Consider the following 12,951-nt stretch of genomic DNA (forward strand, 5'->3'; position numbering starts at 1 on the left):
GCCAGGCCATGGTGGAATACACAGATCCCAAACTTCATGCCTGCACTGTTCCTGGCCTTCCAAACCAAGCAGATGTGGGGACAGTGCCATATTTTCTGCAAGGTGCAGGCAACTATGATAGAGAGGGAAAAGGAAGGAAGAAGGTTTGTACTGGAATAGTGTTAATTCATCCACCTCTGCCCAGACCTCACATGTGACTGTGGGTTACATCAGGGATATCACATTGCCCGTTCCATGAGGTGATAAACCCACAGTCGATCCCCAACACTCAATCCTGGTACTACCATCAGATTATTGCCCAAACTGGTATATACAAGTTCTACCTGTCTCTCAACACCCTCTTGCAAAGCAGGGTAAAAGGTAACAGTTATCTGGCCATAGGAAGCCATTATTTCTCATTCCCACTCCTGCAAAGCTGACAAAACACACCCACAACCTCACATGGTGCTGGGGGAAGAAGAGATTAGCTATGACAAACACAGTGTCAAAAACCACATGGCCATGGGCTCAGAATTGGTGCCTAACAGTGCACCGCATGGGAGAAGGGGAACAGCCCTCCTTACCTCCCACTAAATCAATGCTCTATAGGTGTCAGGCTGCTTATGCCTCCTAGGTAACAATGGGAACATCTGCACTAGCAATAAGAAGGAAATTTAGCCAAGATATTGGATGCACATTAATATGTATCATCTTTTCTCCCACCTAATGAGAGGGACACAAGCAGCTTCAGGCAGTTACTGTGAAAAAGAGAAAAAAATTACACATGAAGACACAGGCATTGCCAGCTCTGCTTGACCCCATAAAGATGATACAGCTACTACAGTGAAGACATCTCACCTAAACCTCAGCAGAGCTAGACCCACACCCCTCTGTGACTTCCCTTACCAGAACAGTCACAACATCTCAGCTTGAGAGCAGAAAGATCAGATTGGCTCCAGATATGATTTTAACCTTTCATGTGGAAATAATAAAGTTCTGCTACTCAAACACTGTGCTACAGAACAGCACCTGCTTCCATGTGGAGAACATGCTGATCCAACAAGAGCACACATTTTGAGAAAACCTCTGCCCTCCCGTTCCCTGCTTGAAAGTCAACTTGATCCAAGCTACTGGGACTCAGGTAAACACATCTCAAATCCCACATAAAAATAGCAAGTTATGCCTTGGTAATAGGCTTTTCTGCCTATTATCTATTACCAGCTCAGGGAGAGATGGTTTTAAACTGAAAGAGGGTAGATTTATATTGGACAGAAGGAGGAAATTTTTTTATGATGAAGGTGATAAGACACTGGAACAGGTTACCCATGAGAAGCTGTGGATGCCCCATCCCTAGAAGTCATCAAGGCCAGGTTAAACAGGGCTTTGAGCAACCTGGTTTAGTGGAAGGTATCCCTGCCAATGGCAGAGGTCTGGGCTAGATGACCTTTAAGAGCCCTGTACAACCCAAAACATCCTGTGATCATGCAACTAAAGGAACAGTCTCCGTGCTGCTGCCCACCCTGCCCCCAGCTGCCTTGCATCCACTCCCTCCTTCCAGCAGCACCTCACTCACTTCTTCCTACCGCCCCTCAAAAGCCTTCCCACAGCACTGCCCATCAGTACCAGAGTAACAACAGATCCCAGAGGGCCACACTAGCTATAATCTGTGAAACCCTGTATTTAATCTTCCTCATGTGGATGCATAGCTGAGGTACCGTTTACAGCAGAGAAGGTCTTCTTCCTCTAGGACAGGTCAGCCCAATCCCTACACAGCCCAAATACTGCTAGGCCAAGCCTGAATGAAGCTTGTACCATAACATGCAATAGGATGACATCATTACACCCATACTGCTTTACTCAGGTCTTGAAACCACATAGGATTAGACAAAAACCAAACATCCTGGGCATCTGTGGACACCCTTTCCACAGAGAGAATACAAAGGAGAAGACAGAAACACAGGAAGAAACTTGTCTCAGAAACAGCAGATAATAAGTAGAAACGTATCAGGAGCTTTCCCTTCCACCCAAGCATGGGAACCCTCCTCTTTCACTGCTTCCCTGTGTGAAGGCCCCCCCATAACATCAACTAAACTGTTTGACCTTCCGTAGAATATCTATTGATTTGTACAAAGAAAAAAGAGACAGCAGAGGACTGCTATGCCACTATCTGGGTTCAAAGTCAGTTCAGCCGTGCAGTGCAAGCACAGTCTTAACAGACAAAGGAATTGAGGACATGTACACAGAACTGTCCCCATTAGGAGGCCAACAGCATCACAATTTGCTGCTTTTTTCTAGCACACCTCCACACTATAGGCTTGGACCTACACAGAATAAACATGGATAACAGAACTTCTACAGGTAAGAGTGGCCATACAAGGACAAACACATTCAGGACTGCAACAGGTGTGGGTACTGTAGTAACAATGGTCCTGTAAACATTCAAAACCAGCTGACTGATTACCCAAGATTCAATGCAGAAAATAGGCACCCTTTCTGAAACGCCAGTGCTCTTATAGGAGCCTGGAGCAAGCAGCCAGCATCATGGTCAATGAGTACATAGGGTTTGTAGGGTAAGGTTTTGGTGTGGCAGTTTGGGGGATTACAGGGGTGGCTTCTCTGAGAAGATGTTTATTCTAAGAAGCAACTTGCCCCATGCCCAACAGAGCCAATGCCAGCTGACTCTAAGATAGACCTGCAACAGTGGTAGTGCCTCTGGGCTAATGAATTTAAAAAAGGGAGAAAACCCTCTGTGCAGCAGCTGTCAGAAGAGACAAGGGGGAATATGTGAGAGAAACAGTTCTGCAGACGCAAAGGTCAGTGAAGGAAGGGGAGAAGGTGCTCCAGGCTCTGGAGCTGAGGTTCCCCTGCAGCCTGTGGTACAATCCATGGTGAGCAGGCTGTCCCCCTGCAGCCCATGAAGGACCCCCAGACTAGAGCAGGTGGATGCCCAAAGGAAGCTGTGACTCCACAGGAAGCCCCTGCTGGAGCAGGCAGGGTCCTGGTAGGACCTGTGGCCCCATGGAGAGAGCAGCCCACACTGGAGCAGGTTTGCTGGTAGGACTTGTGACCCCATGGTGGACCTACAATGGAGCAGTTTGTAAAGAACTGCAATCTTTGGGATGAACTCGTGTTGGAGAAGTTTGTGGAGGACTGTCTCCTGTGGGAGGGACCCACAGTGGACCAGCAGGGGAATAGTGTGAGGAGTCCTCCTGCTGAGGAGGAAGGAGCAGAAGACAACATGTGATGAACTGACTGCAACCTCCATTCCCTGTTCCCATGTGCTGCTGTGGGGAAGAGGAAGATAATTAGGAAGTGAAGTTGAGCCCAGGAAGAAGAGGGGGGAGAGGGAAGGTGCTTTAAGATTAGATTCAGTCTTATTTTTTATTATCCTGTTCTGATTTTGATTGGTATTTCTCCTTCTTTCCCTTCTCTTTTAATCCAGGTACAATTTGCAGTGTCTAGAGGAATAAAGCAGGAGAATAAGTCAAAATCTGAAAAGAAAATAAAACTTGCACTGCCATTCCTGTACTACTAGATTTGTTGAAGTTTCTGACAGACTCCAATGGTCTCCAAGTTATGTGCTGAGTACACATCTGCCTTTTTATTAACTGATTTGTCTTATTAGCAGTAGCACAAGCCTGTCAGTAATTTTAGCATGGTGTCAGTAATTGACTGAACAACTTATGAGTAAAAGATCCCCCCCTACCCTGCAGCAAGTTCATATTCACTGTTTTGTAGAGAATACAGGTTGATAACACACAAGACTACAAGATTACTTTAATGAAAGAACTTTAGATGGCACGCTTGCCTCAGTCTCATCTTAAAGAAGAAAATTTAAAAAAGGAGGAGAAAAAAAAAAAGACCTGAAGAAAGCCCCTAAGACCCAAGCTTCTTAGGCTTACTGGCAAGTCTTTAAGATGGCTCTGGAAAGCCTATGCTATTTCCCTGTAAATTCTTTGCTGAAAACATCACAATGGGAGCAGCTACAGGCAGCTCTCCTAGCCCCGCAGGAAAGTAGAGGGGCCTATTTAAAGGCATATAGATGGTCAACAGAACGTGGCAGGATGAGTCAATGGGATGCTACAGCAAGGGGACAGTGCAGAGGGCTCTGCATATTTTGGGCAGTAAGTGGAGGCAGAACAGTGGTGCATGAGATGAATCTTTGGGTCAGTGTCCTGGGCGATCACCAGGCAAGACCACACAGCGTGACCAGGGAAAAGCCAGCACGGGACTAGAGAGTGAGGGTTACAAGCCCATCTCAGACCTGCAGCTGCACAGAGGTATTTGAGATATCACTTATAAAAGTTCATCCTATAGAGTCTGGATGCAAAGAATGAGAGGCCCTAATCAAGTAGGATACCAGCAGAACAGGAAGTCCACATGGTTCACAGCAATCAAAGGAAGGACTGAGGAAGTCCAGGAAGCATTTATCTCTGCCTAGAACAATCTTGGTCACTCTGGAAATAGCAACGTTGCACATTACTTGCCATGGTCCTTCAAAAGACTGCTCAGGCAGCAACAGGTTATAAAGATTGGGAAACACCCTTTCTTTGCAGTTAAGCTTTTACAGCGGCTTCCAGCTCAGCTCCTACTGTTTCTTTCACAGCTTCTGGTGAGCAGTGGTTTTGGGACAGGCATCAATTCCCTGTGTGCTAAAATCGAAAGGCAGAGCAGTCAAACCACAGCACCCATCCAGCTTGTAAAGGGGCTTTGCTACACTGATGTATCACACAGTGATACATTTTCTGCTCACAAGATATGCAAGTTTATTGGTATTGTTTTTTTTTATTACAAGTGCAGTAAGAACACGCAAAGAAATTTAAAAGGACCAAGACAATACAGCCTGGGGAAAAAGACAAGCCTTCTCTTGCTCCAATCATTGGCAGTGATTTCTCCTGCTGAAGGCACTCTGCAGGACTTCCCAGTGTCAGTCTGCCACTGACTGACCTTTCTTCAAAGTCAATGCTCAGGAACACTTCTCAGCACTCCAGCATTTTGAGAGCAGCAAATTTATCTGAGGTCATCACAACATTTATGAGCCAAGTAGAAGGGGTTGAAATTTTTTCCTTGCTAAGGCTAGACACAGACAGGACTCTTCAGTGAGTCAAAATAGCAAGTGACAGAATTAGGAGGAGAAAAAAAAAAGCTGCTAAGCTGTGGAAGAGCCTTTCTCAAACAGTCACTGGCACAGTGACCCAACCTTACCTTGTCGCAGAAGACTTTAATTTGACAGTAGGCTCTGTGGACAGGTTTGTTACTCCTGTTATTGTAGCTGTAGGTGTCAATCTGAAGATTCAGGGGCAGGCCTTTAACTCCCTTCTGAGAGGAGAAATCTGTGCTGAGGCAGTTCACAGAAATGAAAACCTGCAGAAGAAGAAAGCAGAACCCATCAGTAGTGACACACTGACTTCTGGCTGACCACTGAGCGAGGGACTACTCAGTGACTGCTGAGATCTAAATGCTGGTCCTTGCCACTACAAGCAGGACCTCTTTTCTTCTGAGACATCAGATAAAATCCCCAAGCATCACAACATTCTTAAGTCTTTATATAAGCCATTAAAGGGGACAAAGCCACTTTATCCAGAACAGATTTCAACGAACTCTCCCAACTTAAGGAAGACTCCACCCATCTTTCCCAGTTTTTTCCACCCAAGAAATCCCAAATATCATGAAATTTTTAGCAGAAGGAATTGTCCTATACTCAATCCTCACTGCTCAGTGTTTATCACCCTGGTAAGGACACAACCATGCTTCGAAAAATTTATGCTACTTCGGGCAAGTTAAAACAAATCTTTTCCTGAGTTTTACATAAGCTGCTGCTATTGCAGATTATGCTTGATACTACTTGGTTGAAGGGGTTTTATGTTGTTTTTTGTAAATGTTATTAAAAGCTTTTTAAAAATATTAGGGAACATGTTATCTTTAAACACAGGAATAATGCCATTATTTCAGTAAAAATTTCTGGGCTTCATACTAAGAAGTTGAACACTACTTTGAATATTCCTCAGTAAGACCTGCAATATCCTGTTAACATTCAGATTGAAAGGGAAAGAGAAATATTTGTATTATTCTTATAAAAAACTTAATTACATGGGAAATTAACTGTGATTTTGAACGTATCTAATTTAATTTTCATAATGGTCTAAAAAACCAAGAAAAACCAAAGAAGCCAAAACACACACGCAGGCAGAGAACAACTCCAGTGCTGCTTAACAGAAGGAAGAAATATCCTTATGTGGGTATGAACAGATAGACCAGAGTATTTTGTATCCAGAACACGGGCTTGCAGCGTGCCAGGCTTTTCTACAGGCACAATGCCCATTACCAGCACGTCTCAGAAAAAGCTGCAAGGATTAATTACCAGGAATTTACGAGCCACCAAGACCTGCAATGACTCCTCTCCGCTCTGCCTCAAGAATAAAGGCTGGGAGCTCACTGCTTCACAAAGTAACCAAAAGCCTTGGGAGCCAGCAGCACCTTCCCGGAGATCTTGCGGCAGCACCATCCCCAGGACCCGGTGGCTCGGTGGTGCCTCCGCAGTGAGCTGGTGCCACCTCCCGGAGCCGCAAAGGCTCACGCCAGGCTTGGAAAAGCTTATGGGCTTTGGTTTTGCTGAGTGCCGCTTACCGTGGGCCTCTTCGCACAGGTTCTGCAACACCCTTTAACAGTTTTAACGAAAGAGGGGAAATGGACATTTTGTAACTATCACCAGATTAGGGTTATAAAGTAATTGTTTTTTTCCCCACCATGGATGTTTTTTCCATCTTTTTGCTGTATAAAAAGACAGGCCAGGGAGCAAGAGTAGTGCAATTAAGCAACTTCTCTGTCTTCTCCCAAACCTGTGCTGTTCTACGAAAACTTTTTGTGACAGCGTTATGTACATCTCAAATCACAGCCAGGAAAATTATTTTAAAATAAACTCTTCTCAGTCTTCCCCAGACCAACTCAAAGGATGGCTTTGCCAGCTTTTATCCACCTGCTTCCCTTTTTGCTACCTTTGGCTTTACAAGGGCATTTTGCCTGCAGCACTGGCACACCCCAGGGGGAAGCTTCAAGGAGTCTAAAGAGCTGCTCTCACCGGCTTAGGAGCTAGGTAATCAGATGTATGCACAGCCTAAATAATTGCGTTCCCTGAGTAGGGGTTTTGTTTTTTAAAAGACCCTCAGCTCTGGTGTTTGCATATTTTTACATTTTAAATTTTAATTTTAAATTTACCTACACTGAATATTCATGCATAACTCATTTCTGTATGAAAAAGTTACTTCATTCTTTAAGGAAAACATGCCCAAGCAACCACGTCAGCAAGTCTACCACCGCCTCAAAATTTCTGTGAAATCCCTCAACTGAGTTTCACATCACTGGACACCAGCAGTGTTGAATACCAGTCACCAGTTCTCCAGTATATGTTGTCACTTCTCTTTTGAGACTTCAGGTCTGTTTTCAGTTTTTATGGCTTACCAGCCACACAAAGCCCATGCTCCACACTGGGCTGAAGGTCAAAGAGTCTCTGCATGACAGATGCATGTTACTACAGTGGAGCTGCATGGGTATCCCATGGGAATTTAGGATTGCTTGTCAGATGACAAAGATTATCCTCCTGCTTTAGAGTCTCCTCATTTGATTAGCTTTGGCTTTAAGCAGCTGATTTCATTTTCATACCATTTAAGTCTTCAGGACTCTAGGGAGGAGATGACAACTAAAACCTAATCACCTCTCTGAAGCTACAGGGAGCCACCAGCCTGTCTTCTGTTTGTACTGAGCCAGTACAAAAGGACCATATACTTCTCCCTACTCATCCTGTAACTCCTATTTTTGAGCAACTTCAGGATACCTCAAGTTTCACAAAACAAGAGTTTTAGCAAACAGCTCTTCCAGTTTGGGCTAAAACAGTTTCAGACGGGTGCTTTTTGTTCAGGAAGATTTGACTTACATTCAAAAAGGAACATAAGGCAAAGTGACTGCGCCAGCTACATCCCCACCCCAAAATTGCCAGAAGAAAGAAAAACATAACCGCAGAAGTTGCTCTGCGTCTTCAGCCTGCTGAGCAAGATTCCTTTTCATGTGTTCAACCTATTTTTCTAAAGGCAGTTCCGCATTCTCAGCTATATTAAGATTTGCTGTTACTTAAAAAAAAAAAAAAAACAAAACCCAAACCATTTTCATCTTGCCTCCCAAGATTCGACATAAAGGCAGCACTTAAAAATAGAGCACTGTCAAGCCTGGGCACTTACAAACATGAGTAAAGCCCTCAAAAGTTACCCAGATTTTCTTTAAAACTGGTATTTCTAAAGGGATTAGAAACCTGTTCTCAAGTAATTTTGCTTGCTCGGCAGTTAAGTTTTTAGTCTATATTGGAATCATATATTGAGGCTTTTCTCTCCAACAAACTCAGACTTTATTTTTCTTTTACTTTTTGTTAATTTTTTTTCCATGATTTTTTCTATCTCTTGCTCATGACAGCCAAGATAGTCATTGAGACAAATGGCTCCACAACAGTGAGGTCTCAGATGAAACACCGAACAGCACAAAAAGTGTGAGCTGGTACGAACTGCTAACCCCCCACACCTGGCATTCACCCCAACACACTAGAGTCTCCTTTCTCCAACACTAGGCTGAGATTCCTGCAGCCTTTGGGGCAGATGAGCAGTGGCCCAGCTGCACACAACAAAAGACCGAAGGCAGAAGGATTAAAGTACCTCCTCTGGGATCATGCTGGAAGCTAACGTGGGAAGAAGTCAGACCTCATGACTTCCCAGCCTGCTTTAACCACCTGACCCCTCACACCCCTCCTCACCTAAGTTGGGAGGAACACACCGTGCCTACATTCAAATCTACAAGAAACAATCTTCCATTTTAATAATGCAGAAAAAAAAATTAATCCGACAGCTCTGCTGTGTGCCCTCAAGGAAGGGCAGCAGAGACAGCCAAGTTCTTTCCACACAGCACCTTTTTCTAACAAGATCTGCCTTTCAAACAAACCAGGAAAAACAGGCATAATTAAAGGGCAATCAAAGCCCTGCAGGAACCTCACTGTCAGCGAGATGAAAGATGCCTTTTTAAAATGAAGGCTTGCATACCCAGATCTCTTCTCCTTGGTTTATCTTGGACGCCGTACTCTTTTGTCACAAAAAAGCACCAGCAATTTTGTTAGTCCAAAGGCTACATATGCAGCAGCTTTAGATGAAATGTCACCTTGTACAGCCTCATCTGACTCACTGCAGAACACAGTTGAAAAGCAGCGGTACGTAGGTACACACCAGTGACATCTGGGGCTGCCATAGGTAATGGTGAGCAATTCCACTGGGTACAAGCACACCATGAGCTCCAACCAGTCCCCAGACACAGGCATGGGTCACACTATTGTGCAAAGTCCTGTACATCCCTCTGGATAAGGCCCTACAGAGGCAGACTTGGGATTTTTTTCCAGTCTGACCACCTTGCTCCACATGGCTTTCATTTCAAGAGAAGACAGGTAAATTGTATTTACCTTCTCCTATTTATGCTCTGTTATATTTTTGTACCCAAAGGATTAAGACGTTATTCACCAATCCAAGTACATTGGATATTTCTTTCCCTACTGAAAATTCAGATAAAAACTTTAACTTTTCTGACACTAGTAGGCAAAAGCCACCCATTTTAACCACAGAATGGTTTGGGATGAAGTGACCCTAAAGATCACCCAGTCCAACCCCCCTGCCATGGTAGGGACACTTTCTACGAGATCAGCTTGCTCAAAACCTCATCAAACCCGGCCTTGAACACACCCAGGGATGGGACATCCACAACTTCTCTGGGCAACCTGTTCTAGTCCCTCACAGTAAAGATTTCTTCCTAATATCTAATCTAAATCTGTCAGTTTAAAGCCATTCCCCCTTGCTCTGTATCACTACAAGCCCCCATAAAAAGTCCCTCTCCAGCTTTCCTTCTGGTCTCCTTTAGGTACTGGAAGGTGCTCTGAGGTCTCCCCAGAGCCATCTCTTCTCCAGGCTGTACAGCCCCAACTCTTCAGCCTGTCTTCATAGAAGCGATGCTCCAGCCTATGTTATATTCAACTTATATTATATTCGGTCTATGTTATATTCAACTTGAAATTGTCAGGATGCTTTTCATTTTGGATTACTGTGTCTGTAAAGAATACAGAGTTTGGAGTATACAGTACAACAACCAGAGACAGATTAAACTGTGATGAGCTTCTTTCCAGGGAATGCAGTTGGATATTGTTTTTCTTGACCTTGGTTAAAATAGTTTCAATGTTCTGCCCAAAACACAGTAGACAAAGGGATTCCAGTGGGTCCTGAGACCATCTCCCTGACACAGTGTCTCCCCCTCCTGTAAAGAAAAACTACCCAGAAGCTTGAAGTTGGTTATTTCAGTGCTGATAGCTGAAAGCATATGGTTTCTCTAAATGCTTGGACAAATATAAAAGGAAAAAATAAAGGGCGTTTTCTGAACATTTGTCCACATACGTTTCACCTACGCTGCGAACTGGTTGGATACAAAATATCTCCAGTCCAAAACCCTTTTAAATTACACCAGTACAGTTCCAAGCCCTTCCAAGAGCCAGAGCTGTCAGCCTGGGCACTGCCTTGTGCCAATCCAGCTACATGGCTTCCAGGACTGGCTCTGGGTCAGAGCCAGGGAGCTCGGAGTGCAGGCAGGCAAGCACAGGTCTGCCTGCACACACCACGAAGGCATGTCCTAGAAAAGCAATGCTGGGAAGACTCTTCTGTCTTTAAAAGAAAAAAAACCCAAACCCACACTTGGGTACAGATCACCTGAGAGGTGCCTCATCTTACTGCTCTCACATTCGTTTCTTCACCTCCCACATGCACCACAGGTTTTGCATCAGCAGGAGGTGAGCCAGGAGAGAGATAAAAAAATTGGGCAATTCATGCACCTGTGGGCTCCTCAGCCACCTCTTGCCTTTGGGATCGGACACTCCAAATAAGGCTTGTCTGGTAGATGTGCAATAGGGCTGCATCCGTTCCAGCTCCACCCAGTCAGACTCAGAACCATCCTGCTCGCAGCCCAGGGAAGTTAGTTTGCATTCAAACGTACCAAGCCCAATTTGGGTGACTGACACAGAGCCTACCATGGGTCCCACACCACACCAAGGAACGACAAGTGGGAAATACCACCCAGTTCCAGATAAGAGAACATCCTCCTAGCAAGTTCACCCCATCAACAAAACAAAAATGCATGGTAATGAAAGGAAAATACATATTCCTGCTCACAAAGAACAATGCTGATTGTTATTCCAACCTGTTCCAAGGCAAGGAAATATAGCAATGTCTCTGCTCACAACATATGGGAAACCTGGGGATAGAGGTTCCCAGTCATACTGATGCTTCCTCCCACCCTGTGCTTTGATAAGATAAAGGTATGGGGCCAGGTTTTGTTAGGTTAGTTGGAAAGAAAATAAAAACAACAGCTGGGAAAAAAAGTAGCAATATGGAGAGAAAAAAAACCCACCAAGCAAACAAACAAAAAACCCCACAGAAAACCAACTCACACTTCCAAACCACCACCACCAATAAAAGCCCCTAAAAAACCGAAAAAAACCAAAACCCTGACAAAACCAAGAATTAAGTCTACAAAGGCACAAAAACGGCTGAAAAGGAGGAGTAACCATCAGGTATAAAAGGAAAGCAAAGAAAAGAAAAGAAAAAAAAAAGATCACCCTAATTTTCCTACTAATTTTCTCTACAGAGAAGCTAATGTCAGGATATTTTTCATTCAGCTTTAGGAAATACATCATGAGCCCCATAGTTGGAAGGACCAGACAATGGCAGAACTTGGGACACCAAGTTTGAAAGAAATACAGTGAGTTGAAAACTTGGTTCTAGCTGACAATGCTTAAAATCAAGGGCAGCATATGCCTGTTTTTCAGAAAATCCATGACAGAGCAGGGAGAGGTGTGTGTTAAGAGGCAGGTAAGCAATACTTGCTATGACTTTCCTATGTCACTGCTCCAAAGGCTGTGTGTACTTGTGCCTCAAAGTATTTGTGGTCTGCAGCCTTGGCTTCACACCAATCTCTTCCCTTTAAGTATGTTTGACTCATCACATTTCATAGTTTCATTTCCAACTAGCCAAACCTGTACCTCCTCAATGCTGCTGAAGGTGGCAACACCTTCTTTAATGAGGCATATGACTGCTGCTTCATTACAATGGCATCCATATAAATGTATGCAACATTCATCAGTCAAAAAAGTTGAAATTCTTCCTACAGTGAACACCAAGAGAGGATTATGCTAGAATAAACTCTTAAAATAAATCAGTGTACAGCCCAGCCTCACTTCAAGTTGTAGCAAGAGATCCACCCTCTCCAAAAATTGAGCTCATCTGAACAAAAAAATCCTGCCAAGACAAGAGAGGATATGTCAAGAAGACCACCCTCATTGCCCAATTTGCTATTTCAAAAAGCCATCCCAAATTAGACACAAATTACTGTAATATAGGACCATTCAACTCTTCCTAGACAAAAAAAAGAAGCATTGATTAATTGCTCTGTCATTCAGGGCATCACTTAAGAGATAATACAGCACCTTCCATTTGTGAAAAGGCAGCAAAAGCTCTACCATGATATTCTCCAGCTCAAAATATTTGTTACACTAACACCCTTCTTAGTAGAAAGGGTCTTTTCACACGGAGCATCTGGCTTACAATGCCTTTTTTTTGGAGGGAAAGAGTAGAAGGACAATAGAACCCTTAATGCGCAGTGACATCATTTTTGGCTACAGTCCCAGCATCTAGCCTTAAGCAAGCCACACAGAAGACCTCCAAGGGGCCCTTCTCTGGGAGCTGCTGGAAGCAATGCTGTGTTTCAGAAGAAACCCATTGGGAAGCACTGAAGGGGTGCCCCAGCACAACAGCAGGGTCCTTGCACTGCTAGAGCTACAAAAACAGGGCAAGGAGGATCTCGCAATCACCGCGCACAACTCGCTCTGTTCAGACAGGAGGCCCCAACCCT

At 44.2% G+C, this 12,951-nt stretch overlaps 1 protein-coding gene across 1 annotated transcript in view; it reads right to left on the bottom strand.

The window, feature by feature from the left end:
* The window catches only part of GRHL1 (grainyhead like transcription factor 1), a 37,035-nt gene that overhangs the window by 11,001 nt on the left and 13,083 nt on the right, over nt 1–12,951 (bottom strand). The window contains exon 8 of the mRNA XM_018088975.3: nt 5,185–5,343. Within this exon, the coding sequence (XP_017944464.1) occupies nt 5,185–5,343 (159 nt within the window). The remainder of the gene's footprint in view (nt 1–5,184; nt 5,344–12,951) is intronic.

Source organism: Manacus vitellinus, unplaced genomic scaffold (genome assembly GCF_001715985.3).
Source record: "Manacus vitellinus isolate BGI_N305 unplaced genomic scaffold, ASM171598v3 scaffold_11_pilon, whole genome shotgun sequence".
NCBI classification, from domain to species: Eukaryota; Metazoa; Chordata; class Aves; order Passeriformes; family Pipridae; genus Manacus; species Manacus vitellinus.